This window comes from Pleuronectes platessa, chromosome 6 (assembly GCF_947347685.1).
Source record: "Pleuronectes platessa chromosome 6, fPlePla1.1, whole genome shotgun sequence".
In the NCBI taxonomy this organism is placed as follows: domain Eukaryota; kingdom Metazoa; phylum Chordata; class Actinopteri; order Pleuronectiformes; family Pleuronectidae; genus Pleuronectes; species Pleuronectes platessa.
In genome coordinates, this window is record NC_070631.1 from 7,609,242 (window position 1) to 7,637,008 (window position 27,767).

Genomic DNA, 27,767 nt, shown 5'->3' on the forward strand with positions numbered 1-27,767 from the left:
CAGTTTGAATATGGATGCATTGCACATTAATCTTCCTTTCAGGATATTTGCCTGACTATATGCTTTTTTTTTTTTATTATTATTAAATGGAAGTGAATATTGACTTCTAAAATTTGTTTATTTTCAAAAAGCAGGGTATTGCATCTTGGAGTTTCGTCACTTTAATTATATTTCATTAAAGAATGTTGTGAATATTAAAATGAACTGAACTTAAATGTATTTAAAGGTTATGTCGTGTCACTGCTTTATTCTGTCGTATTGAATCAACAAGTGAGAATAATGTCAATAAAGGGGGAAATGCTGATCCGCTTGTCTCATGTTCTCTGATGCTACTACAATACACATTATATTGCAATAGTCTTTATGCAGAAGTAACCATTATAATATCAATACATGGAAATGTTGGGTGGAACCATCCAGATCATATCTTCCGTTGCAGGCAGATGTATTCCATGCCTTTCGATTTGGAGGAGGTAACACGTATTCCCCTTGACATATAACAAATGTAGTTTATTATGGATTTTTTTTAATTTATGGCTGTCACTTGATATGAAAACTGAGGTGAGTTTCTTTCACATACAAGTAATGTGTTATTAAAAAATGGTTTGGGACTTTGGTTCCATAATAAATAAAAATCATCTTAATGTGGTTAATAAACTTTTGCAGCTACGCATTAGCGCACAAATGTGGACTGATTAGCTGTAATGAATCAAAGGATACCTCGTCCCCAGTGCAGGAAGCTGGTAGGCTACTCACTGTCTGGACCATACCACAAACGGAGGGAGAGGGATCTCACTCTATCAAGTAGCAGTTAAATATAAACAATCATTTGCACGCACACCATGAAAAATACATTCTGCTAAGTTAATTATTTAATTGGATTCAGAGACATTTGCTTTTTTTTCCAATTTCCCTTCCCTGATAATAAAAGTCTGGTTTGTCAATACCCCCATCTCCCAGTAATAGAGACACTACCCAACCAAATAGAGGGCAGCGCTCGATATAATAAACATTCGAGTAAAAGAAGCGCTTTTATTTCACATATGACAAAATGTCGGTGGCGTTTTCGTCGGCGCGCCCCAGGAGTAAAGGGGAGGTGACGCAGCAGGCGATCCAAAAGGTAAACACAATCCATACGCACGGATTGGACGCTCCTGTCCGTCCGTTTGGAGGGATGGATGGATGGATGATGGGAGGGGAGTGACAATCCGTCGCCAGTGCAGGGAAAGTGGTGAACATCAGAAGAAATGGCAACTGGTATTTGTAGCGTTACAGTCGAGTGAAGGTGCGAAACCAAACAAAGCCGTGACGGTGCCAGGGAGCAGGCGACCGCTTTTTACGCACAGCGCTCATGCGGGTCTCCTTGATGCAATTTCTGGCGTTTGTTACCTCTACAAATTAGTGTTTTCTTGTAATGTGAAATGGATCAGTTTCAAATTGTTTGCACATTTTAAATCCCAGCACATTTGCTGGATTGTGTGGATTATTACAGGTTGCACCAGCACACAGCGTCTTATTTGCTCAATATTTTGGACACTCGCTTTATTGGAGGGAAATATGTGAGTGTGTAAAGGCAGGGTCGTGTAGGGTGGAGAGAAACTGAGCAACAACCGCACGATCATCTCCTGCTGCTTTTACCCTTGACTGAAACGTCCTGGTAAAAAAAGAGAGGCACTACTGATCCATGAAAGCAGATTTCAAGCGGTGTCCTAAATAAAGACAGAGGCTGCTATTTGATTTGACTCCGTTATGGAACCAAAAATAGAAAGAAATGAAACTGACCCAGAAAAATATTACAGGCTGGGTGAAGTTCTCAGAATCCAGGACATGATCACTCTAATGTCTGAATAGGACGTATCATTGTGAATAATGGACCAATGCACTCTGGCTTCAGATACCAATGAAGTTTTATTGTCTCCCAAAGATGCTGGATGAAAATCATTATTTAATACAATGTATAATGGATTACCAAAGCAAAGGGAAGACGGCTGAATGCACACAGTAAGTCTCCCCTTTTCTCCCTTCCTGACCAAACCTTTGAAAATGTCACATTAAGGCAAACGTGATGAACTAAAGCTGGTTTGTTCCGACAGGTATCAGCAGGTCCTGCACAGAAACCTGGTTTACTTGGCCACGATAGCAGATTCAAATCAGAACATGCAGTCACTTCTACCTGCGGTGAGTCCTCATCAGACCATTTCCATCATATTAAAGGAAGTTAGTTCTGGAACAAATTACTCACATTCTGTTTTCCATGTACTTTGTCTCCTTTATTCTAAATGTGGACATCTCAGCACACACAGTCAAAACAGGAATGAGTAAAGGAAAATGAATGGAGAACAGCATATATAAACATACTGTGTAAAACAAATCTTTACAACAACATTGTCGTTAAGTTGTGACTGCCAATACAGTTATGAAACGTGCGTGTCAACATTTTAGCCTCCCACTTCCAGTATGCCAATGGGTCCTGGAGGGATGGGTCAGAGTGGGGGACCCGCTCCCAGCAGCCTAATCGACACCATGGCACCGGGACTGGCCGCCACATCGATGATGCAGAGTCAGATGAGCAATGGTGAGATTTCAGACTTGGTGTGTGCACATAACACAGCTCACTGTTGTAGTCCGTCCTCTGTCCTGAGAGCTTGTCTGATCCTCACATTGCCGCATGTTGGTCTGCAGATACAATAGCCTGCCTGGTCTGCCATGCATCTGCCTGTCCTCTTCATTGCCTGCGTATCTATGGTCTCACAATCATCTGATAATCCAGTAGTTTGTTCGCAGGAGCTTTTGCAGCCTTTATTTCCTCTCATCCATCTCTAAACACATCATTAACACTCATCTCATGAATCTATCCTTGCATAACGTCCTGTAAGAGATGAACTGAATGTGGGGCCATGACTCAAGTGGCAGCACATGGGAACGAGTGCTGGTGGTTCTGACTGTGCGTGTGTGTCGTCAGGCTCCAGCCATGCCCCCATGCAGCAGCAGACATCCCTCAGCCTGCCAGCCAGCAGTTACGGTGGCTCGGCCTCTTCCTCGGCCTCCGGCTACAGCCATGCTGCACCCTCCTCCCAGGGCAGCATGATTCAGAGCCCTGGTTATGGCTCTTCCTCCTCCTCCTCCTCTTCCTCCTCCTCCCGCAGCAACCTCAACATGCAGTCCAACCAAGGTGAGCCAGGGGAAGAAGAGCCCAGTAATCAGATTTCCTATGGAAAGGAACACTGTTAAGATACAAGAAGTCTGATTTGTTATTTAAATTGGTATGATGCAAGAATTTGGAATATGATATGAGAGAAAGGGAGTGTTGACAATAATGTTCAAGGTTGAAGCACAAACTATTTGGATGATTTCTAAAAATCTCGTCTATGTGTCCATGACAAACTACCTCTCGTCGACGCAGTGGAACCATCAAAACAACCAGACACATTCAGTTTATCAGGGAGGTGTGCCGCCTCCTCCCTCCTCCCTTCTGCTCCATGCTTGACCTCTTCTGATCTCTAACCCTTGACCCTGAGATGCAGCCCTCCTCTCCCTGGATGTCTGTGTGTACTTCCTGCACCTCTGTTTATGCACTGACTTCACTGGCTTTGTTTGCATTTACTCTTCAGAGCAGCATCTTGTCCAAAAAAAGATTTTTCTTGAAAGAGGCCACTGACTGCTCTGGACCCATTTTGGCTTTATCCCTGTGCCCTTATTGGCATGGTCCTCCTTCTACATTTGTTATTTGTCAGTTTAATTTTTTCACGGTTCCCCTGAATGTTGTGTATGCGGTTGAATACTGAGACGTGCATAAAGTTCCTCTGTGCGTATTAATGTATGAGATCTCTCCACAATCCCACCTCCTTCCTTTAGTCTCCATGATGCAGCAGCAATCTGCCACTCCGCACTACTCCTCAGCTCAGGCAGGGGGCCAACACTATCAGGGACAGCAGGCCATGGGCATGATGGGTCAGGGCAGTCAAGGAAACAGTTTGATGACTCAGAGGCCCATTGGATCCTACCGCTCTTCACAGCAAGGTAGGTGATCAATGCTACTCTGGTTAAAGGAGACGTGCGTTCCTCAGACTGTCCATCGCTGCAGCGTCTGTTTTCATCCTCTGCCCCAAAATGCTTGGTTTTAGCTCCTTGCCAGACTATAGCTACTAGGTGTGCATCATACAAATTTCCCCTGGAAGTAGTCCTTGGAAGTAACAGGTAGACTGCTGACAACCCGTCTATCCGTTTTCTAGGGGTTGGAGAAGCTCTTTTTGCACAACTTCAACACGACACAAAAACCTTCATAGCACACTAAAGAGTATCTGAAAAAGCACAATACTTCTCCTTTAAACAGTGGGCTTGGTTTGTTTGCGGTGTCTTTGAGTGATGCCATACATCTGTGGATGGACATGAGTGTCTGTGGGACCATTTGGACCATCCACTGGTCATTGGAACGGCTGTTTTCTGTCTTCTGATAAGTCGTTTCACTGCATCACGGTATTAATTAGCCACCATAAAGTGAGAGCCGTATTAAAAGTCTACTAATGAGTCCATCCCAGTTGCCTTCCTGCCGCTTTAAGAGGCAGACTGGAGATGTATCACTCAGATCCCATTAAGTTCCCATCTTTGTAAGTCACTTAATGTGTGCTGTGTCAGTGTATGCCTAATAATAGCTGCACCCTGCCCTGTTGTATCTTTTGAAGAAGAGGCACATAGTAGCTCTGATGTATAAAAAGAATGGTTGTAAGTCTTCATTCAACCTGGTGCACCATTATCCCTGCAAAGCTGGGTGATGTGTTTCCAAATAGAACCGCGTTTCAGAAATGTTTCGTCCATAGTTAACCCGGGTGACTCGTCCAGCCTCATCCCTGATTGGTTGTGTGTCTGTTGCTAGGGCGTCTGTTTCAACTGTGGATCTTTGGTCATATTGGGACATGTCAGATTTGTTGCTATGAAAGTATTTCTTGTTTTTGTTTTATTCGTCCTGTAGCTCATTTCTGTATTTGTACTCTATTCGGTCCTTTGTGGTTATGAGAGAAGTTTCGACTTTGCTCGGGTCTTTTTCTGCATCTTCCAGAGAGTTTTCTTTTGTTCCGCTGGTTTCCTGAGTATTTTAGATAAGATTGAAAAGGAAAGTGAAAGAGTGGAGTCTGGACTTTCTGCACACCACCATCCAGCAGAGAACAGATTCTCCCTGATCGCTGGCTCTCTGCAATCCTCATTTTCTCCTCCAAATTAACTTCTTGGACAATCTTCCCATGGAATTATTTATTCGGTCCACTTTAGTAAGTGTCTCTAAAATTTGCGTTGGCCAAAAGAAACTCTTCATATTTTCATTACATCCCCCTCCAATAAAATGGTCCAATATACGATAATAATACAAAATATATAATATAATCTATAATTCTATAATTTTCCCGCTTTTTGCCTCAGATTGAAATGATGACTCCTTTTCTTATTATTAATACACACATATGCGCACACACTCCTTCAGTGAACCTAAATTGTCCAAGTGGCCTGGCGTAGCTCCGTTAGTCTCCAGCTCTGTAACGGTTCATGGTGTCGCCTGTCTTGCTGGATCTACCCAGCAGCACATGGGACAAGACGAGAGCAGTATGGACACACTCAGAGCTCCAGCGAGCCCATAAACCAGCAGTATTACCCTGATGGTAATCATGCACATCCATAAACTTTATACACACAGCTCTCAAACACACAAATCCCCATTATGGGTCAGGCCATTTCCTTTTTACTGCAACCCCACAGGCCTGAGCCTTATTTACACCAGTGCTGAAGCTTCTGTGTCCATACTGTCACCTTTGGTGTGCCGAAACTTCAGATTTCAGTCAGTTGCAGTCGTGTTCAGGAGAGAACGCATATTTCCTTCGGGGTGTTTCTTTGTGCATTAGGCTGAAGTGAAATATCTGTGGTTGTAACTTTGTTGTTACACGTGTGCATTTTTCAGCTTTCAAGTTGATAATAATTGTTCGTATGTGTGTGAGTTTGCAGAGGAGTAGTTGCATGTGTTGAATCCTGTTCTCTGCAGGTCACGGAGAGTTCTCATATCAGCAGTCTTCATACGGCGAGCAAGGCTACGACAGGTCATTCGATGAATCCTCACAGCACTACTACGAAGGAGGTAACAGCTCTTTGTCTTTATCAGGTTTATTTTCCTGAACCTTCATGCTTCCGTCTGTTTGAGGTCTTTCCAACCAAAAATTTTGGTAAAGGACTAACTCACGGATGTAATAGCTGACCGATGCTTATGCATGTGCACCTCCAGGAAACTCTCAGTACAGCCAACAGCAAGCCCAGTATCAGCAGAGCTCTGGCCAGCAGCAGACCTTCAGCCAACAGCAGTACTCGTCTCAACAAGGCTACACAGGACAGCCACAGGGATACGGTTAGAACAATCTAGATCCTACAGTATTTTGTGCATTCAAACAAACATAAACACAATGAGCAAGTATCTTCAATGTACCCGCTCCTCCGCAGGGCCTGGCCAGGGGGGATCCTCCCAGTATGCACAGTATCAACAGGGTCAAAGCCAACAGTATGGTTCCTACCGCTCGTCCCAGGGAGTCCCTGGTGCACAGACACAGAGGCCCTACGCTTATGAACAGGTACATGACTAATGCCTTTTAAACATTTATCAAAAATATATTCGATACAGGTCAAAAGGCTCATTCTAGATGAAAAATCTGTCAACCTTCAACTACTTAAGTTAGAAAACATAATTGCTAGGTGTTTAATGCCATAATCAGATTTCCCATGTCAAAATATCTGCAAATGCAGGTGCACACTGTATAACGGATAACTGTAGTATAACTATTGAAGGAATAAAAACTGTCTTGATCTTACTTTTTACTACGATCTAAATTTGACGATAATACCCAATGATCTGAAACCTTGCGTCCTGTTCCCACATATGATTTTACATAAAACATTAAGAAAGCAGATGCATGTAGGAATTATGGGATGTATTCTGTGCTAACAAAAAAGTGGGCGGCAAAATGTGTGAGATCCAATCCAGCCTCTCAGTGTGAATCATCTTGCGTTGCAGGGTCAGTATGGGAATTATCAGCAATAAACGCACCACATTGTTTTCACGTTGGAAGAGAATGAGACGCACTGAGCTCAGCTGTGGATTAGAAGACCTGGCTGCATCACTTGTATTATCCTTTCATCATCACATTGATTTTCATTCATGCAGAGGAAAAAATGTAATGCTTATTTTTTTGCTTTTGATCAGGCAGCGTATAGAAACAAGGTTAATGTTGACCTTCCTTATGGAGGAACTTAAGAACTTAAAAGGAGCAGTAAACCTAAGATGTCCTTATCTTCTCTCTTTGTCTTTGCCTTTCACTTTGTCTCTGTTCGCTCATCTTTAACTTATCCTCCGCTTTGATTTCATTTTAGAAGCCGTTCTTCCTTTTTGTTCTTTTTTGGTGCACAGAGACGTGAGTCTGTGGTCTGTGAGACTGTGGCTATAAAAAGCAAACTGGCCTTGAGGGACACGCTCCTTAATATAATCTAATAGAGTCAGTCCAGATTTTGCTTTGAGCCCCTTAGACTCACTCTTATATCTCACAGTAATGGAAATGAATTCTACGAAGGTGAAAACATTTGGTCCTTTAACCTGACTTGATCGGGGTGGTTTGTCCGTGTTAGTCAAACTGTGACGTGTTGCCGTGTGTTGTCAAACATTACGTGTTTTCACTCTTCATATGTCTACATGGTTGATAGTTGACTGATCAAGACTCAAGTGTGTTTATCATTGTCCAAGATGATCAGACGCTGTGGTTGTATTTTTATAGACTCTTATATTTGCAGTGGTATTGCCCTGCACAGAAGCACAGAGTTCAGAGGTGTTATATTACCATTCAATAAGGATTTTTCATAAAAATTATTGCTACTTTGTCTTGCACTTAAATTTGCAGTGACAGTATGTGTATTATTTGATATTTCGTATTGTAGTGAAATTGAGCCTGTTAAAAATTTTTTTTTAAACAAATGATCCTCAAAAAGCCAAAGTATCACAGGAACAGTCACGTTTCCTGCACCTCTGCTTTAAAAAGTGAAATACACTCAGTCAGTCATGCTGAGGTCAGCTCTTATAAACTTTCACTTTACTGTTTGTAATTTCTTGACTTATAATCATGGCAGCATCTATGTTTTTGATGTTTTTGATGCATCATATTTCAGAAATGTGTATTTTATGTATTTATCTGTCTTCTGAACATAACATAAAACTCAGCCCTTCTGTTTTTTGTCCGTGAAAACTTTACCAATCATCTGCATTGTATTAATGTATTAGTAATGCTAACAATTGGACAAAGGGGTAAAGAAGGTTATTTTAAATTTTTTAGATGGTGTACAACCACACTTGCCTTATTTTACACATGTATTTTATCATCTGTCTCTCCAACTATCATATTGTGTGGGTATATATGATGTCGATTTATTGATTTAAAAGAAAATATCTCAGTTTCCTCCAGTTAAATCGGTGATATGGATATAAAGGATTAATTGTGTGCGGGTACAGCTTTGCAGTATATCCTGTAGAAACTCTACGCACCTCAGTGGGGAATGAGCACAACAGATGCAGTCATTTTGCAGGGTTAATCGAGAATGAGAGACACCTGGCTGTCAAACAGCTGAATAACAATGTGCCACTCGACAGCGACAATCACAGGCTTCTCTGTCCTACAATGAATCTGTGTCAGTGTTTCTTTTGCCATGTACAATATGACAATTATTTTCCAGTTCTCTGTCGTGTGTAATCACTGATGTGGCTTGTATGACTTGTTTGTGTGCGTGCCTGTTTGATGAGAGAGGGAGAGGGAGAGAGAGAGAGAGGGAGAGGGAGAGAGAGAGAGAGAGAGAGAGAGAGAGAGAGAGAGAGAGAGAGAGAGAGAGAGGTTGGAAGCCAAGTTTGGTGTGTATAATCCAAATATGATTCTTATCTACTCATCTATTGTACGACTGCATTGCCTGATCTTTGTTTGTTATAGAACAAATAAACTGACATTCACCTCTTGTACGTTTGCATTTTGTGTATTTTTGTGTATATATAAATCAATCTTGCAGATTTTATAAAAGTGCTGAAAGGCTGCATCCAAATATCAGATTTTACTAATGACCAATTTCATTCTTTCATTTCCATTTATTTCAAACATGTAAATAAAAAGAGTGATTATACAAACAATTGAAAAACAACCCTGAAAAAAACAAGCACTCAGTCATGCACTTACATACCCGATATCAAATATTAACACATTTGCATTGTTATTTATTGCAAAAAAGATAGGCAGGTAAATATTAATAAATAGATAATATTAAAAGACCAAATAAAGAAACATTGTGAAATCCCAACACCATCCCTGCACCTTGTGAATAACATATCTTTGTACTTTATTTTAAACTTTATTTGACCAACGACCTTCTTGAAACACAGCTTAAAATATTTATTCTTCCAGAGAACTGAAGATTAAACTGTTAACTTTATTATCACATTTTAATGGCCAGAAAAACATCACACATTTTTGCTTCTGCTGCACCTGTCCCTTCCCTTCCAGCACAGAGGGGGCGATAGAGGCCCATACAGATATCCGAAGTGTCCCTTCACAGTCTCCGTAGCGTTCTAACGTGACCCTTGAGCGTGAGGAAGATTTGTGTTATTTGACTTTCCAGAGACATTAATGTGCAACGTGAAATATCAACGTGACGCATGCGGGTGTTTTACTGTTTCTCTCACGATTTAAAGATGTTAATGGAGTCACAGGTGAACAGATGTAAGCTAACTGACCAAGCTAACTAAGCTAACTAACTAGCTTGTCAGAAATAATGTTGGCGGCGCTGTGGAGGGTTCGAATCCCTCGGTGTCTTCCCACGGACATCATGTCGGGACTCGCGTTGGGACCAGAGTTCAGGGGACAGGGACTGGAGCTGGTCAGACATGTCAGCTCCTCCTGCGCCATGTGCGCTAAAGCCCGAGGACAGCAGAGCAGGGGAGAGATGACGGAGAAGAAGCTGGTGAGTAAATGTGTTGTTTACCTTTCCGCCATGTTTTAGGATCTTCAGCTGAACACTTTCGTCAAAACGTCCTGGACACTGAACCTCATGTTTATTCATACAACAATGCAACACTTTATTTATTTAATTTAATTTAATGCTATCCGTTAAATGTATGTATGTAATGTTTTGATTATTTATTTGGCATAATTTAATTTGTTAATATAAAATAAATGTCATAGGGTTAGGGTTGATATCAACTGCCTTGATATTGATAATAAAGTAAGAATAATGTCATGTAGTTGGATTATTTGCTCAGTAAAAAAAAACATCACCTTCCTCCTGTGATATTTTAAATGAATAAGAGATATCTTGGACATTTTTTATTATTATTTTAATGTATATACTGTAGAGCTGCTGCGTAATGAAACCGTATACATTTTTAAATAAAAAGTTAATTGTAATACAACAAAAGTCTGATTATATATCTATATGTTGGTCATGCATTTTTAGTGAGTTTTTTTTTTTTTTTTAAACCTAACCACATACATCTTTAAAATAAGAAGAAATGATAATGTGACATTGATTGTGATAATTTTTTTTATATTGGCCAGCACTAATCTAAGTCTGATTCAATTCAACACTTGGTAAACTGAGGCTTTATGATGCAGCACTATGTTTTCTTCATCGTGTGATATATATATATATATATAATGATTTTAATAAAATACTTAACCAGATCTTAAACCAGATACATTTATCTCAAAAGCCCAGAACATCTAAAAAAGGAGTGAAACGTGTATTATCCACAGCTAATCCACCAGATGTAGAATCTGCACATTTTCTTCCAGCCTATAGTGTTGTGTTCATTTTCACCTGCTGAAGTTTGGGTCACTCAGTTGTGTTACTGTTCTGTCATGTGGCCCCGTAGACTCGTCACTTTGTGGACCATCGCCGTGTGAAGCTGATGGCTGGGTCAGGGGGTAAAGGGGCCTGCTGCTTTCACAGTGAACCCCGAAAAGAGTGGGGTGGACCGGATGGAGGGAATGGAGGTGATGGAGGAAGCATCATTATCAAGGGTAAGTTGTTATTGAATGACGTATCTTCCAAATTTCCCTTCCTTCACTTACTACACTCAAAAAAAGGCAAAACACAACACAGCCCCTGACAGAGCTCCCTCCTTTTGGCATTATATCTCAACATGCATCCATATTCCTTATTCTTCATTTGCGTGCTTTCAGCGAATCGTTTTGTCAAATCCTTGGCACAAGTAGTTCCGTTGTATAAGGGAGAGGATGGGCAATCGGGTGGCAGCAAGAACTGTTATGGTCGGAATGGCAGCCCAACCTACATTCCTGTGAGTCCATGCATTTGATCCTAAATCCCTTTTTCATTTATCAATTAATTTATCGTGTTTCGTCACCCTCACCTTGCCTGTGTGATTCTCCTACTTGTAAAGGTACCGTTAGGCACTGTGGTGAAGGAGGAGGGCAAAACTGTAGTGGACCTCTCTGAACACGGGCTAGAGTATCTGGCTGTATTTGGAGGAGCCGGAGGAAAAGGGAATCGATTCTTTCTGTCCAATGAGAACCGAGCCCCCATGACGGCTACCTCAGGCGCGCCAGGAGAGGAGAGGGTCCTTCAGCTGGAGCTACGCACCATGGCACACGCAGGACTGGTGAGAACATATAAAACATTGACATATTGCTTTTCAACACCACCATTATGTTTTTGATCTGTTTTAATAAATATCCCATCAGGTTGGTTTTCCTAATGCTGGGAAATCCTCGTTGTTGAGAGCCATATCCAATGCCAGGCCTGCTGTGGCTGCTTACCCATTTACAACACTCAGCCCACATGTAGGAATTGTCAGTTACAGGGATCATGAGCAAGTTGCAGGTAGATGTTTTGTAATTATTTCATATATTGTTTCTTTCAAAATAAAAATAAAGTTTAAATTAGCTCTTTTCCAGCACAACATTATAACGTGTTCCACTCTTACTCTTGCTCTGTGTAGTGGCTGACATCCCAGGCATCATTCGAGGAGCCCATCTAAATCGAGGCCTGGGCATCTCTTTCCTTCGTCACATAGAGCGCTGTCGTTTCCTCCTCTTCGTCCTGGACCTGTCCGCTCCGGAGCCCTGGACTCAGCTCCAACATTTACGCTATGAGCTGGACCAGTATGAGCCTGGTCTGTCCCAGCGGCCTCAGGCCATCATAGCCAACAAAGTGGACCTGCCCGAGGCCCGGGAGAAGCTGGAGACTCTGAGGAGCCATGTCATGGAGCGGGTCATTCCCGTGTCGGCTCTCACTGGACAGAACACAGAGGAGCTCATCCTCCACCTCAGAGAGCTGTATGACGGCTACCTCCAAGGACAAGGTGGTGGGGAAGGAAAACCCACTAAGTGGTAGCAAAAAAACGATTTCCTTTTGCTTTACTGATATCTCTGTAATGTATATACACACTGGAAGATGAAGAATGTATTTATTTGCTTAATAAATATATGAACAGGACAATGTTATGTTTGATTTTTCTTGATGACTTCCAATATATGCTGAAAACACTGAAATATTGTTGTTTTGGGGCGAATATCTTGACAATGTTTAAATGTAGTGTTAGGATTAACAACTACCTGTCACATCTAGACAAATAATACAAATATACAGTATGATTTTGAGACAAATCCTGGACATCAAAACTGAGGACAAGGAAAACGAGTTCCCAAACGAACCAGCAGAGGGTGTTGTGGTTAAACAACTTATTGTGCTGTGTCTTATTTAATCACTGCTTATTCAGCTCTAAAGGCAAATCGATGTTAATGGAGAAATAGAGGTAAATAAATAAAATACAGAAAACTGGTGAATAAGCAGAACGGAAACAAGCTGTCGAGCTTGCAAATTGTCTCCCACAGGCCTGGTGTGGTCAGGGCTTGAATAAAATAGGGCGACCATATCTTAACTTGGTTCCCAGGTTGACAGTTGTTTATGTTCTTTGTTCACAAGAAAACCACTACAGACAAAGATGCAGTATCAGCCTGTGATCCTGCACTGGGATAAATGGGAGGATAAATAATTTAACTGCATCAGGCTAAAAATAGTATTAAACAGCTGCTAGGGGAGATATAATGGAAGCTTTTACTCTTAAGACTTAGTTGGAAGGGATGGTTAATGAAAAGGAAGATTGAAGAATGAATGGGAGGAGCTGTTGCACTGTGATACTGAAGAGGTAAAAGCTTCTATGGAAACGTGCCACTCCTGTGGTTTTGGATTAACAGACAATAAACGTCAGCCTCCTTCCCTGGAACTTCTAATGGAGCCTATTGTATTTGATTTGGCTGTGTCACGCATTTTCTGTTTGTGGATCTGGTGCTTTGTTTACACTTAAAACCCAACATGTCAGCCAACAGGAAGCTATTTGCGTTGCCATCGTGGTCATAATTTTGCTAAACTTGTCTGTGGTGTGGTTTATGATCATGAGGTCTGCTTCCTCCCTCTTTCTACAGATCAGCATGTGACAGGAATGAATAAGGAGGGTGAGAAACGGACCACAATCCCCCTGGGGCTGTCTGCCTCGTCAGCTTAAAAAAGTATCACATGGCAGAGTGAGCTGTGTGTAATGCATATAAATCATGTCATGAGTTAGCAACAGATTTCCTTCAACATAAACCTTGTTTTTTAATATGTTGACAGTTTACAGTACTTACATGTTGGAAATGTTGCCAGCAGGGGGCAGGTGAAGTGTAAAGTAAGGAATCTAAATTATTTTTGGGTCAAATTGCTGCTTAAATATATAAATATATAATACATGAAAACAAGATTACCAGCTTTCAGCCCAGGTTTAGTCTCCATCAAAAAATATCTGGAGCTTGGCTAACAATTGTTGATCAACTTTCTCCACCAGTCAGCTTCAGTAGAACATTGGCTGCTGTTAAACATGATTTATCTGCAGGTGAAATTTAGTTCAGACTGATTTGGGCTCATAATGTTGTATAGATTCAGAATGCTGAGAAAACCGGTTTATGTTTGACAGAGATAATGGGCCTGGAGCTCTATGACCTGGGGTTACTCTGTCGTTGGAAGGATAAGGTTTTCTTCACGGGCCAAGTATGTGACTGTCACTCACCTCAACAGTTATACCTAAAGCTAATTTAACTGACAGATATGGAAGAAAACATATTTAAATATATCAAATCTGATCATGACTGCACGACACCGTCCTATCGTGAGCTTCGCAGATAAGGAGTCAACAGAGAAACGTCTGTTCTTTCATTTTTGACTCACCCCCACACACGCTGACATCTTTGCTTCATGTAACAACACACACAGTTAATGATGAGGAGCACATCTTTCACGTATGGCCCGACATGAAGAAGCTGTTTTTCTGGATGCGGCTCAGCAGATGGGGGTTCCACGGAGAAACAGCTTACTAGAGTAGGTCCTCACTTCTCCCACCGATTCCTTTAGGAGAGGAACTTCCCAGTTGGGATCTCTCTAGTTGAGCCTTCAAAATTACAGCTGGTGCACTTTTTTTTTGGAACACGTGGAACAGCTGAATATAACCACCGTGTCTCCATTCTGCTTATTTCTAGGTTACAATTATTAAACTCTGTTTTCAGTTCTTTTGTTTCTATGGTCCTGCTGTGTAGACTTGATGGAGAGAGGCCAGGACTCCGCTCATAAAGGTGGAACAGCCAACCCCCCCCAAGTAAACACACCCTCATGCCGAGAGTGCAATCAGTTGAAGAGTCAGTCATTTCACAGAAGATAAATATTTTTTTTCCCACACTGCCTCCATTGTAGAGAAAATGAAACTAAATCACACTTAAGTTTTATATATTATTCAGTTCATATTGACTGATTTCTTTAGAGCTACACTTTCAGAATAACCATGAAATTCATTCAGCAGGAATTCATAATCTTCCGTTCAAAAAGCATCAGCATTGTAGTCACTTATATAATTTCTTAGATAAATGATGCAGATATTTTGAGAAACTCAAATATCCCGAGTAACACTGAACAACATCAGATGAAGTGACTCATGGCTCTTCAGGGCAGTGGTTATGTTTTTTATAACCACAGGGAGGATAAAACCTTAAGATATAGTCATTTTGTGCAGAGGAGGTGATGACTAATGTTCCAGTAATTATTAATTAGTATGACCTCAGGCATATTGGCAGACAACTGTAAAAGTTGAATAAGACTTGGCTTCACAGAAAATGTTAACCTGACTTGCGATCTGTGCACCTTTATAGTGAAGCTGCACATTTATTTCATATTCAATCTGTACATCAGACATAACTCAGGTAAACCTCATCCTCTATAGAAACAATACACATCTGCACGTCTCAAAAGTTTTAAGGACACTTACATCACATCAGTGACATGATGCATTCCCTAGCCGCTTACCCTAACCTTAACCATCACAACTAAATGCCTAACCCTTGCCCTAACCTAAACCTAATTCTAACCCTAAAACCAAGGTTGAACCCTCAAACAGCCCTTTGAAAAAGTGAGGACCGGCAAAAATGTCTTCATTCTGTGGGATCGTTGTTTAAAATGGTCCTGACAAAGGTATTGGAACAGGACCGCACGCCCACACACAAACTAAAACAGGCTCGACAAGCTGGCTGTGACTGACTGGAATTATCAAAGGGCATCCGTAATCAAAACACTTCCATGGAACTGCTTCATCCACTCGGTGACACACAACACCTGCATATTTTCCAGTTGAAGATAAGCTTCTGTGGAAGTGAGAGATTCGGAGGAACAACAGTTTGGGCTTGCTGTGACTAAACAGTGGAATGTGGATGGACGGACAAAACCAACATCTGTGTTTACTGTTTGTAAGTTCAGTCAGACAACTCACATTCGAACATTTATTACAGCATTACGACAGATTTAGTGTTTGGCGTCTAGGCTCTAACTTAATCACTCCCCCATATGATTAAACAGGAATGATGGGAGTGATGAGCAAATACTTAGTTATTTTTACCTGAATTTTTTAATCAAAAATAACGTACATCCAAAATCAAATTTTCTCTATTTTCACATTTTATCTAATGATGCTACCTCTCACGAGGATGATGCGTATTTTCATTTTCCACGCTGATGTTACAGATCGTGTTGTGTTCACAGGGCTTGTGTTTCGGTCGATGAATCAACCATTTAGATTTCCAGTGAAAAAGGGCAGCTCTGATAAAATCTCAGGAGAAACGGAATGCGTGGTCGGAGTACTTGAGCAACAGCCAGTTTCTTCATATGTCGTGTCATTAAGCAAACAGGTCGAGCTGCCAGTTTGACTAACAAGTACAGAGCTGTGAAAAAGTATTTGCCCCCTTCCTGATTTGTATTTGTTCTCATATTTGTCACACTATAATGATTCAGATCATCAAACAAATATTAACATTAGACAGAGATAACCCCAGTAAATACAAAATGCAGGTTTAAATGATGTTTTCATTTATTAAGCCTACGTGGCCCTTTTTGAAAAAGTAATTGCCCCCTAAACCTAATAACTGGCATGTCTACCGTCCCAAAAACTCTGGAAAAAAACTACTCTTGCGACTTGTTGTGGTTCCTCTATGTCAGAAGCGATACGCTAGATGGTGTCGAATGGGATTAGGACCAAAAAATACGTCATAGTCTTGCTACATGGCCTTGGACCACCCCCCAACATCATCTCAACGGCTCCCCGGCTCTCTGGCTAGCTTCCCGGCTAGCGTTAGCTCGCGAGCCCGGGCCCGGGCCGGTGGAGCCCGGGCTGACACTGCCGACACTGCGCATTAGGGTGAAGCTCGGATCCTGCGGAAAGCGTTTAGTGTCCCGGGGGTCTCCGCCTCGACGATGGGCATGTTTATGCGGCCACTTTGATGTCTGAGGGGTAGCAACAGCGAGCTGACGCTAGCTTGCAGCAATTTAGATCGAAATCTATGCGAGGGCAGCTCAGTGGGAGCATTGAAGACTTCCCTGCGGTGTAGCCGGCTCAAGGTAATCAGCGAGTTAACTACGCCAGCATAGTCAGCCAGCGCAGGGACACCAGCGCCACCACAGCAGCTTCACGGCCCCACAGCTCCACGGTCATCTCATAGAGGCGATGAGAGGCAGCGCCGCGCACCATTAGACGCGCTTCCATCGGTAAGAGACCCCGTGTTTTCACTCACAATTCAACTCGCCTCCATCTCTGAAGCTTAATGAATCACTTTGGGGGTTTGTTGTTGTTGTTTTTTTACCTGGCGCTACTGTTGTTATTATTGACGTGTCTATGCCGTGAACGTGCTTGGTGTGTCAGCTACAGCTGCGTCTGCTCTGGGGGCAGATGAGTGAGGAGTCGGCTGCTTTTGACGCGAGGCACCGTGTGTGTTCAGTGAAACCTCCACATCTAGCGGGCTGAGCTGGACCGAAGAGGCGAATGTCACAAGTAGCTCATCCGCTGGGTTTGATATCACACAGGCGGCTTCACATCATCTTGGAACCATGGTTTTTGATCCTCTCTGCTCCATTGTTTACCAGGGTTTCCCCCTTGTGCGTGAGGGGGAGAGGGGGGCGGGGCACTCAAAACAGGTCAATCTGAGGAGGGCTGTTTTAGACGGGGTAAAAAGGTGCTGTTTTAAATGATCCTTGTGGTATTTTGACAAAAGTATGTTACAGACATTTCATTAAAACCCCATGAAACCATATCAACTTGTGGTAAAATGGGCAAACAATGAGTCCTTTAAGTCCGGACTTTGACTAGGCCACTCCAAAACCTTCACTTTGGTTTTTTTGAGCCATTCAGAGGTGGACTTGCTGGTGTGTTTCGGATCATTGTCCTGCTGCATAACCCAAGTGCGCTTGACCTTGAGGTCACGAACTGATGGCCGGACATTCTCCTTCAGGATTTTCTGGTAGAGAGCAGAATTCATGTTTCCATAAATTATGGCAAGTCGTCCAGGTCCTGAAGCTGCAAAGCAGCCCCAGACCATCACACTACCACCACCATGTTTGACTGTTGGTATGATGTTGTTTTTCTGACATGCTGTGTTAGTTTTACGCCAGATGTAACAGGACGCACACCTGCCAGTGAGGCCTGCAGTTCTTAAGTTGTTGTTCTGGGGTCTTTTATAGCCTCCTGGATGAGTCGTCGATGCGCTCTTGGAGTAATTTTGGTAAGCCGGCCACTCCTGGGAAGGTTCACCACTGTTCCAAGTCTTCTCCATTTGTGGATAATGGCTCTCAAAGTCCCAAAGCATTAGAAATTGCTATGTTACCCTTTCCAGACCGATACATGTCAATTACTTTGTTTCTCATCTGTTTTTGAATTTCTTTAGATCGCGGCATGATGTGTTGCTTTTTAAGATCTCTTAGCCTACTTCACTTTGTCAGACAGGTTCTATATAAGTGATTTCTTGATTCAACAGGTCTGGCAGTTATAAGGCCCAGCAGTGGCTAGTGAAATTGAACTCAGCTTTCCCAAACATGTGGTTAATCAAAGTTCATTCATGATTTAACAAGGGGGGGGCAATTACTTTTTAACATAGGGCCAGGTAAGTTTTGATAGCTTTTTTCCCTTAATAAATGAAATCATCATTTAAAAATTACATTTTGTATTTGCTTGGGTTATCTTTGTCTAATGTTAAAATGAGTTTGATGATCTGACACATTTAAATATGAAAAAAATGCAAAAAAATTATAAACCAGGAAGGGGGCAAATACTTTTTCACAGCACTGTACGTGTCTGTCAGTTCTGTGTCGTTACATTTTTTTTGCCCTGTCCTGCTGTATGATGAAATACCTGCACTTATGACACCTTCACAGAATTTCCTCCCGTGAGAAAGCAAGGTCCTGACCTGACCTGACCTGACATAACTAAAAGATACAATAGCCCATGTGTTTTTCCTGTATATTCAACGATGCATGGCAGCCGTGCAAGTTCAGATTTGCATATCGCTCTCCGTGTCACACCTTAACTTCAACTGGTGCGTTCAGTAGCTACATCAAACAAAACACAACTTCTGCTGCTTCAGCAACACAAAGCCAGAATATCACAGCCTACTGTATGTTAGTCAAATAAACCTATACAGGCCAGACTTAAGCAACACAGGCACTTGGTTGTATAACATGGTCACAAGACACGATTTCCACGAAGACTGCTGTTGACGTTTGTTTCAAAGACATACCTTTTTGACAAGATAATGACAGCGATATTATGCTGGCCTCTAACAACTTCTTATTCTGATGCTATTCATGTCACCGTCTTATTGTTTGACGATTAGTGTGCAGTTTAAAGCATTATATATTTATGGTAATTCCTTACATTTATATATAAGTAATGGATGAAGACTTAGACAAATATATAGGTTTTCTATCCAGGTAAAATAAAACATAGGAACACACAGACCTAAAAGAGATTGTTACCACCATTTATTTTAGTAATGGCAGATTTATTTACAAATATTACATTTCATTAAAAATAATGCACGAAAGAAACTAAGACAATTAATGACTTTTTTTTTTCACATGATATTTACAGTGTTAATTTGACACCACAACAACAGTTGTGGTCATAGTACCACTGTGGACCAGCAATGTTTTCAACCAGTCAAATCTCTGCTGGTCCGTCACAAACAAGAAACTCTTATAAAATGGTGCTCTTGGAAATAAATCATTCCAGAAATAAAACATTGCATGCACCATAACTATTCCCAGTATCCACAGTTAACATTATATTAGGTTCTTATTATTGTTTAAAAAAAATAGAAAAATAATACGGACAAAACCTTCAGAGATAGAAACACAGGTTTTCACAGATACGTTGCAACACTCTCTCTTTTTTTTATGTGTCCCAAACACATGCACAGACATGCACAGGCACACTCATGCAGGTAGGGAAATTTAACCTCTGCTTTTAACCCATCTGGTGCAGGACACACAGAGCAGTGAGCAGCCATGTACGGCGCACGGGGAGCAGATGTTGGGGGAGTAAGGTGCCTTACTCAGGGGCACTAGACAGGGTAGGGAGAATCCTCTTGGATTTTTGGACAGATCAATCCAGGTTCGTCTTTTTGAACCAGAGACCTTTTCTGCCCATAGTCCAAGTTTCTGCCACTAGTCGTGGATTGCAGCAAAGTACCCCAAAAAATAAAAGCCAACACACCCAGTAACTGTCAAAATAGACAGATTCAAAATCACGAGAGCATGACAATTATTTATGTGCATTCAATTAATCTTCAACCAAACAAAGTAAAGCCTGTGCCACATAATCCTTGTTTCATATCATTTCACGATAAATCTGTAAAAATACAGTTGAGTGCAAAGGTTAAAGGGCCCCGGTGCAAATGACACATTTTAAACCACAAAGACAGAAAAAATAAGCTTTAAGATAATTAGAATTGAAACTAAGTGTGGCATTTGCAAAAGTTTGGGCACAAAACCAAGGTGGTACAGTACGAGGAACACGTATTTTAGGACTGCAGAAACAGTGCAATACTGTTAAAGGAGAGGCTTATTCTAACGTGTATTTTCTTATCGTGTATTTATTTCTTTTCATTTCATAAATCAACCAAACGTGTAATTTGCTTGGAGGTGCCCAAACTGCAGGTAAGATGTTTAAGTGCGTAATGTAAAAGTACAAAATCGAAACTTTGCAGTATATAAATATATTAATATCCAACCGGATCTTAATCATAGTCCCAAACAAGGCATGGAAAACCCTGAAAAGGGCGATGCTTACCCTGAACATGCACCGTATACACCACATTAAACTGCTTACTTTTCTACGTCATTGATACAATATGATGAGGAATGATTGGTTGATTTAAACTAGGATATATATTCGTTTGATTCCTGATTCTTATGTTATTGTTTTGCAAAAATTAATGTGTTACTACACAATATCACGTTATTTTCTGGCTTCATAGTGTCTTTATTATGACGTCATTCCTACCATATGATTATAAATTCATTTTCTATCGATACAAGCCTCCGGTCATGTCTAGTCCTAAAGGATGCAGGGATAGCTCGAAATAATTAAGTACAACTACAATGAACTACGCATGATGTAATTTTCTGACTTCTTCATGACACCTATAACCTGATATCATATGATGGGGAATCGTTTTCTGATCAACATAATATTTTGTACTATTATTCACAGAGTTAGGTTAGCAAGCGTGGTCTTATGCGGCATATTTTTGTCGACCTTGACCGTGACCTTTGACTGATCTGCTCCTAAAACGAATCACCTGGAGATACTCTCCCAAGTAGTATATTTCTAAGTTTGATAAAAAATCCGCCCCTGCGTTGTTGGCGGTCTGTACACACACACACACACACACACACACACACACACACACTGCCATGCTGGCGTGCAGGGTAAAGACGAGTGCCTTACTTGATGTAAAACTCATATTCCAGCTGTGACCCTCAAATCTGTGTGGTGTTGTCTGGAGCTGTTTGGTGACAGATGTTGCCCAAGGTCATGAACTTTGGCCCTAAATCATTCAGAAACTCTGTATCATCTCCCAGGTTGCTGAGGGACAGCTTATCCAGTGACTGGCATTTGCTGTCCTGACCCTCGTAGTCATATTCAAAGGGCTGATGCATCGGGTGGTCGATAATGTCTCCATCAACCAAGCGAAGTTTCTTTGGAATTGAGAAAAAATAGATTTTCTAGATCAGTTTGTCAAAAAGAGCTGAATGAATGTGCAAAGCCACTCAGTGTGGCTCTTTCTTGCATTGCTTAAGGCAAAGGCAGTAAAACATCATAGGGATTTCGTTGTCATCCATGTCCTGCATATGCTTGTTATTGAATTTATTCTCATTCACTAAATCATTGTTGTGACCCGTCCATCAGTCAGTGCTCTGCAACCTGTACAGCTTGTTGAATTTGATAATCAGTTAAGACAAGTGCCTTATGAAAGCATTAAGAGAGGATGCCTGGCGTTCAGCTCTGTGTGATCTTACCCTTTCGATGAGATCAGGAAGGAGTATATCTGACCGCATGCTGAACGACTGCATGTACCTGCTGGAGCCTCCCTTCATGGGTACCTGGGTTTTTAAAAGCCTTGTTAACAAGTGAGAGACATTTTTGCCTACTTATGAAATGAAGTTCCATCATTAAAGAGCACCACTTACCCGGTAGCTGTTATTCCTGCTTGTATTCCTTGATAAGTTCTAAAAGGACGAAAACAAGTACAAAGCATATTCATTCTTCTAACTTCTGCCTTCACAATCTTTTTGTCGCTCTCTTTCTGTAAATGTTTTTAGGACATTTGCCTCTGGATCGAGCACATTACAAAATCCAAAACATATTTTAAGCAATGAGTTTCCTGGTTCTGTGCTCAAACACCAATACGACCAGTGGAGACCATCAAAGTTGATTAGTTTCCCAATCAAGTGATTCATTTCACTCTATTAAAACGGTGAAACAAGTTTGCGCATAAACAGAAGTATATATATATATAATATATATAATAAATAAAGGCCAGAGACAGCGAATTGTTAATCATAAAACAAATTAATAAATCAAAGTGTGCACTCACCATGCTCTGCCCTCCAAGAAATCTGCGAGTTTGCCACTGATGCATTTCCATTGCGCTCATGTTAGAATGACTCTGTCAGTGACACACATTGAGGTTAACTTGAGGGTGGAGGAGCGTAGTAGGACAAGAACAACGCCTGTTACAACTACAGACGTTTTATCAGAAATCCCCATTTCAACAAGTTGTGACCTGTAAATCCACAGGTCACAAGTCTTTGTTTTATAGACTCTCAAACCCAGAAAACTATTTATTACTCACCATGATGGACCCTGCAGTGTTGTATTTACCCACATTGTGGATCATGACCTGATCCGCTCTGTTTATCTACTTGAGAAGAGAAAATGGGTTAAGCAGACCCCTTTAAAATGTTTAAGAAGTCCCTCCTTGCAGGTTTTCCAGGTTACTTAACATGTCTGGTATCTGGCTAAACTGGTAAAGTTCACCCTGTGAGCTACTTGTCACACAATCCACACGCACCCTGTAATTACAGTGATATATATGTCAACCGCATACCATTGAACCTCCATAGTAAATCACACATCTGCGTTCATCTTATAGGCTCAGTTACATATGCAAAGAAAAGCAACTGGATTAGAGCTGTTGGAAATTTACCATCTGGGTTAAGACTTGTGTTTTCTATCTGTTTTCCTTGTGGTTTGCCTACTTAGGTCTTTTAGACACCTGACTTTGGACCCAACCTAAAATTGAAAACAAGCTAAGACCTGTATGTCAAAAGGTCAACCACAAAAAAGGGGAACGAAAGTTGAGTGTTGCGGTATCAGGCGTACCTGCCCGTTTGACGCTTTCCGGCTGTCAGTCACAGTTACACCATTTGAAGATATCCAGGGCATAGTGGGCATAGCCTGGCAGATAGGGAGAAAACACATTAAATAACAGTGCAGACCCCCTCAAACTGGGTAGAAATATAGCATATAGTGTCACTGCCTTTCTCCCACTAAGTTGAACATAGCACACAACCAACTCACTGTGCTTTCAGCGCAGCCTCCTTCTTCGTTGTACTTCATAAGGGTCTGGTTGCCCTCATCGTACGGGAGGGTGATGTGTTTCATCGCCCCTTGTCCACACTGACATATAAAGACGAGTAGCAGCACTGCAGACACACATCATAATAACATTTAAGAACATGTGTTTTCAAGGAACTACCAGGCCCCTTAGTCACTGTTGGTTTATTGAGCAGGAACTTTGTTGTTTCGTTAATGTATCCATTGACTGCTCTATACTCACATAAAAATATGAGCAATCCCAGAATAATCGATCCAACACCAGCAGCCCCGAGGCTGGTTGATAGCGGCCCTCTGGCTGGGCAAACGTCTGCTTCTCCACAGTCGCACACTATCACATTGACTGTATCTTGTGCGCCCATTCCCTGTTGGTCCTCAATCGCCAGTGGCACGGAGTAGTTGCCATAAGCAAGTGGCGTCAGGCTAATAAGGCCGCCTTCCGTACCTGGAGAGGATTCAAGAAAGTTAAATAGTATGTTTTTGGTTGGAACAATTTATTTTATTGACGTGGGTGTAAAGCTACATACTAACCGACATCAGGGTCTAGTTTCCATTGCGTCTTCAGATTTTCATCATCACCGCCCAGAGAAAAGGCAAAGGGCCCACTGTATGGAGGATCATCTGGGTCTATGACAGGCACCATGGCCTTGTTGCCCTTGTTTCCACACATAATGACACTTTTGCTTGCCAGCTTTGGCTTGTTGTCATTGACATCCCCCAGGTGGAACAGGAGCGGGCATGTACTGTTGGCTGGAGGTTCACCTTGGTAACCAAACCAAAGGAAAAACTATCACCTTACGAATGCAGTCTACCAATGAATCCTATTCTACGGCTTGTGTTTGATTAAAATACAAGTAGAGGTCCTTCATACCGTCATCAATGGCGCAGATGACTGCTTTGTAAATGCCCTTCTCAACAAAGGGTGATTCTCTGTCCATTTTCTTCACCGATGTGACTTTTCCTGTAATCGGATCAATGGTCAGCCAACCCGCTGGATCTTCTGTTAGCTTAAACCTGATCACAGAGAGGAGATATTTGAGAGTGGAGCAGAACATTAGGTTGATGACGTTTCTGACAAACGGCCGACGCAAAAATGAAAGAAAACCTCCAAAGAGAAAGGAGCTGCCTGAAAGATTGTGCGTTATGCAAAATGTGGAAACAAATTAAGCAAATTTAAACGTCTTTGGCACCAACCTGATGTTCTCTGGGTCAGAGTCAGCATCAGTAATCTTTGGAGGGAGCCAACACTTCCCCGGCTCCTCCTCTTCCTTTAGGTACACATCAACTTGCTCTTTCTCAAACTGCGGTGCGTCATTGACTTCAAACATTTTTATTGTGACGTTGATTTTATCTATAGGTGGAAGTGTGACTGTGCCGGTTAATTTCTCTGCACAAACAAAAAGGGGTTCTTCGTTCTCTACTCCGATCTCCAAGGTTATATTAATTGTCCTCTCATAATGCTTTTCCTGGAAAGACATGCATGTTTAGATCAATACTGGTGCAACGTATATTCATGAAACATTCTTAAATTGGTCCATTGGGAATAGACAAGGTTTCTAATGGATTGAGATGAGCTGAATTACCTTAATGAAGTGCAGAATACCTTCATTTGTTTTGGGGTCAGTTTCAATTTGGAAAAATTCTTCCTCTTTTTTGTCAACGAGGAAATATTTGGCTCGCCATCCAGGAGTGTTCCGAGTGTCTTTGTCTTCTACTTCGACTCTCAAGACGTTCTTTTTGAGCTGTGATTCAAACACCTCACCATAGAACTGGACAGACAGGACAGATTAATCTTCAACATCATACATCAGCCCAAAGATAAACTTTGATAATAATAATTAGGATGATGATAATCCTTACCTTTTTTTTCTTGAACTTTGGTGGATGGGTGTTTGTGTCAACAACATTGAGAGTAACAACAGCAGTGGAGGATAAAAATCTTTTCCCATGATCTTTTGCTTCAACCGTAACTTTATATGTCTTGATTTTCTGTAACAGATGTGTATGATATTTTACAAACATCATATTGAAAAATCTGTATGAATGTGTAAGCCTGTTAATATCCAGCTGCCCAAAGTAGGTCACAGAGCCTCACATCGTAGTCAAAACATCCTTTAAGTGTGAGCTGGGTCTTTCTGTTACTGAGCTGTTTCAACTCAATCTTGGGTTCTGCCGGTTCCTGATTAAGCATACGGATGGTGACTTTAGAGTTAGGCGTGTCCTCCTGATCCTTGTCAAAAACGTCCAGCACGACTGGCAAGATCCCTTGAGGACATTGAGGAAAAAGTAGCACAAAATAATTAACATGTTAAATACAAGTAGGACGTGAGGAACAAGATGAACAAGAACCCAGCATGAGTGAGAGACAGGCCAAAAGATAAAGACCAGATTTGATTATTGAACAGAAACGATTATTATCTCACATCTCTGTTTGATCTAGACTTTGTGGGAACTCTTTTTATAGCCAAATCAACAGGATAACTCTAGAGGGGCGGGAGCACAACCCAAGGAAGAACCCATTAACTTTTGAAGTGGATCTGGACAAATGGATTAAGGATTTTGTTTTTCTTTAACGTGGTGAGATAGGGCGTTAGGCGAGAGGTTTGCGCTCCACAAGCACCCTTCTAGTTTTAGGTGTGATACGAGTGACTGCAATAAGAAAACATGCATACTCTATGAGTCATGCACAACTGGATACTCACCCTTTGTGTTCTCCTTTACATTGAAAATCAGGGGAAGATTCTTAAAAATAGGTGCATTGTCATTGATGTCCTCTACATCTACCATTATAGTTAGGGGATCGTCTATTGCAACGCCGTCCGTCAAGATTTCAAACTTCATCTGTGAGTAAAAGAACACAAGATGATTTCCAGGGGTTACAAAAAAATCAATGAAAGTGTATCTACTGTCAGAGCACTGGTATTCCAGTATGAAACTCACCTCGAAATGGGGGGTTTCCTCTCTGTCAATTTTTTTTAAGAGAAACACCTCTCCGTTTTTTCCATCGATTTTAAAAAAGCCTTCATCAACACCCTTTCCACTGAGATGGAACTTTGAGCGCTGATCATCTTCTTTTTTCTTATCATTAAACATCTAAAGTCCAAACACACAAAACTTAGTTGATATTGTTTGCATGTCGGAGCCGGACGACAAGAAAGAGCTGCCACACTGTTTGGTAATTTCATTCACAAAAAAAAGTCTTCACCTGTGAAACAACTTTTCTTCCCCCATAGACAGGTTCTTCCTCTGTTAGTTCAATCGTAGACAAAACCCACCTCCTTTTGGAGCGCAGCAAAAGCTCCTGTGGATTAGTGAAGTTCATAGCTGTTATCATTTTTGCTCACATCAAACCATTTTAGTTGAAGTTTACAATTCCAACGAAAATAATTACCCGCTTAGCACGCCTTGTGTGCTTCCTATGGCCAGACTCTGCCAGGGCTGCTAATGCAACCTACAATGACAGGAAAAGTGCAAAGTGATCCCATATAACTTTGATTTATCACTGTCTCTCCAACAGCCCCTGCATTTTATCCACTGTATTTTGTTGTTCAGTTAATATCTATGTAGATATGTCCAAAACGTGCAGAACCACGTTCACCTGCACATATGGGTAACAAATACGGTTTTCACTTCATAGAATCTGTATGACTTTAGACTGTGATGGGAACCAAAGCGAAAGAAGAAGTCCTGTAAATTGAGTTCACCTTTCAAGTCAATGGTAAAGTCATCGAAGACGTTGAATCAATAACTGTAAAATAATATCAATAAATGTAAAAAAAAAGAAACGCTGCACTCATACTATTACCATGTCCACAACTTGCATTTCATAGTATAATCCATAAAATTGTATTTTTTTTCATGAGCTTAAACTTAAAAATAACACTTTGACTTTCAACAACTAGACACTCAGTACATGTGCTATCATTTCTAAGTTTACAAGTTTGACATAAAAATAAACATTCACATTGTCCATCGTGTTCATTGTGAACCAAATCTTTTACCCAAATTAACTTACCAGCAGAAGCAGGGGAAAAGTCCTCATCGTGATTCACTCTGTCCAATGTGCTCTATGGGAGTGCTCAGAAAGAGTCAATACAGCTCGAGTTAGAGTGCGACAGCCCACAATACCTGCAGGCAGCGGGTTGGCTGATGTTGTTCATGCATGAAGCTGTGCTTGGTGATATCTTGTGTTTTTTTCTCTACCTACACTTAGACCCTGTGGACAGGGGCGCCG

The 27,767-nt window shown here is 41.4% G+C and overlaps 3 protein-coding genes across 3 annotated transcripts; 2 read left to right on the plus strand and 1 right to left on the minus strand.

Annotated features, from left to right (window-relative positions):
- The first annotated feature begins 991 nt into the window (after positions 1 to 991).
- LOC128441784 (calcium-responsive transactivator-like) lies at positions 992 to 8,894 on the plus strand. The gene is given in 11 exon segments (XM_053423871.1): positions 992 to 1,120; positions 1,925 to 2,001; positions 2,094 to 2,178; positions 2,443 to 2,575; positions 2,963 to 3,172; positions 3,856 to 4,054; positions 5,584 to 5,648; positions 6,026 to 6,118; positions 6,263 to 6,382; positions 6,475 to 6,602; positions 7,043 to 8,894. Coding segments are annotated over 11 exon segments (1,206 nt in total). The 5' UTR covers positions 992 to 1,051; the 3' UTR covers positions 7,070 to 8,894.
- A 707-nt stretch (positions 8,895 to 9,601) lies between these two features.
- mtg2 (mitochondrial ribosome-associated GTPase 2) lies at positions 9,602 to 12,510 on the plus strand. Its single transcript, XM_053423869.1, has 6 exons — positions 9,602 to 10,014; positions 10,925 to 11,072; positions 11,235 to 11,350; positions 11,453 to 11,671; positions 11,754 to 11,892; positions 12,011 to 12,510. The coding sequence occupies exons 1-6, from the start codon at positions 9,826 to 9,828 to the stop codon at positions 12,403 to 12,405; spliced, it is 1,206 nt and encodes a 401-aa protein (XP_053279844.1). The 5' UTR covers positions 9,602 to 9,825; the 3' UTR covers positions 12,406 to 12,510.
- A 6,865-nt stretch (positions 12,511 to 19,375) lies between these two features.
- LOC128441775 (cadherin-like protein 26) lies at positions 19,376 to 27,646 on the minus strand. Its single transcript, XM_053423860.1, has 19 exons — positions 27,549 to 27,646; positions 26,925 to 26,984; positions 26,739 to 26,834; positions 26,474 to 26,626; positions 26,236 to 26,374; positions 25,629 to 25,798; positions 25,394 to 25,522; positions 25,117 to 25,302; positions 24,728 to 24,999; positions 24,405 to 24,547; positions 24,065 to 24,295; positions 23,757 to 23,978; positions 23,498 to 23,622; positions 23,300 to 23,374; positions 22,770 to 22,835; positions 22,512 to 22,583; positions 22,105 to 22,143; positions 21,934 to 22,017; positions 19,376 to 21,612 (listed from the first exon to the last, which is right to left on the minus strand). The coding sequence occupies exons 1-19, from the start codon at positions 27,573 to 27,575 to the stop codon at positions 21,394 to 21,396; spliced, it is 2,508 nt and encodes an 835-aa protein (XP_053279835.1). The 5' UTR covers positions 27,576 to 27,646; the 3' UTR covers positions 19,376 to 21,393.
- Positions 27,647 to 27,767: the final 121 nt, after the last annotated feature.

Bases quoted from the DNA above. Each gene is read 5' to 3' on its own strand.
- mtg2 (XM_053423869.1), top strand. From the start codon at position 9,826: ATGTTGGCGGCGCTGTGGAGGGTTCGAATCCCTCGGTGTCTTCCCACG. The intron at 11,073-11,234 runs GTAAGTTGTTAT...GCGTGCTTTCAG, and splicing joins AGGAAGCATCATTATCAAGG to CGAATCGTTTTGTCAAATCC. The intron at 11,351-11,452 runs GTGAGTCCATGC...CTACTTGTAAAG, and splicing joins GCAGCCCAACCTACATTCCT to GTACCGTTAGGCACTGTGGT.
- LOC128441775 (XM_053423860.1), bottom strand. From the start codon at position 27,575: ATGAGGACTTTTCCCCTGCTTCTGCTG. The intron at 25,000-25,116 runs GTAATTCAGCTC...ATGTCTTTCCAG, and splicing joins GTATTCTGCACTTCATTAAG to GAAAAGCATTATGAGAGGAC. The intron at 22,836-23,299 runs GTACGCCTGATA...CTTCTCAAGTAG, and splicing joins GGAAAGCGTCAAACGGGCAG to ATAAACAGAGCGGATCAGGT.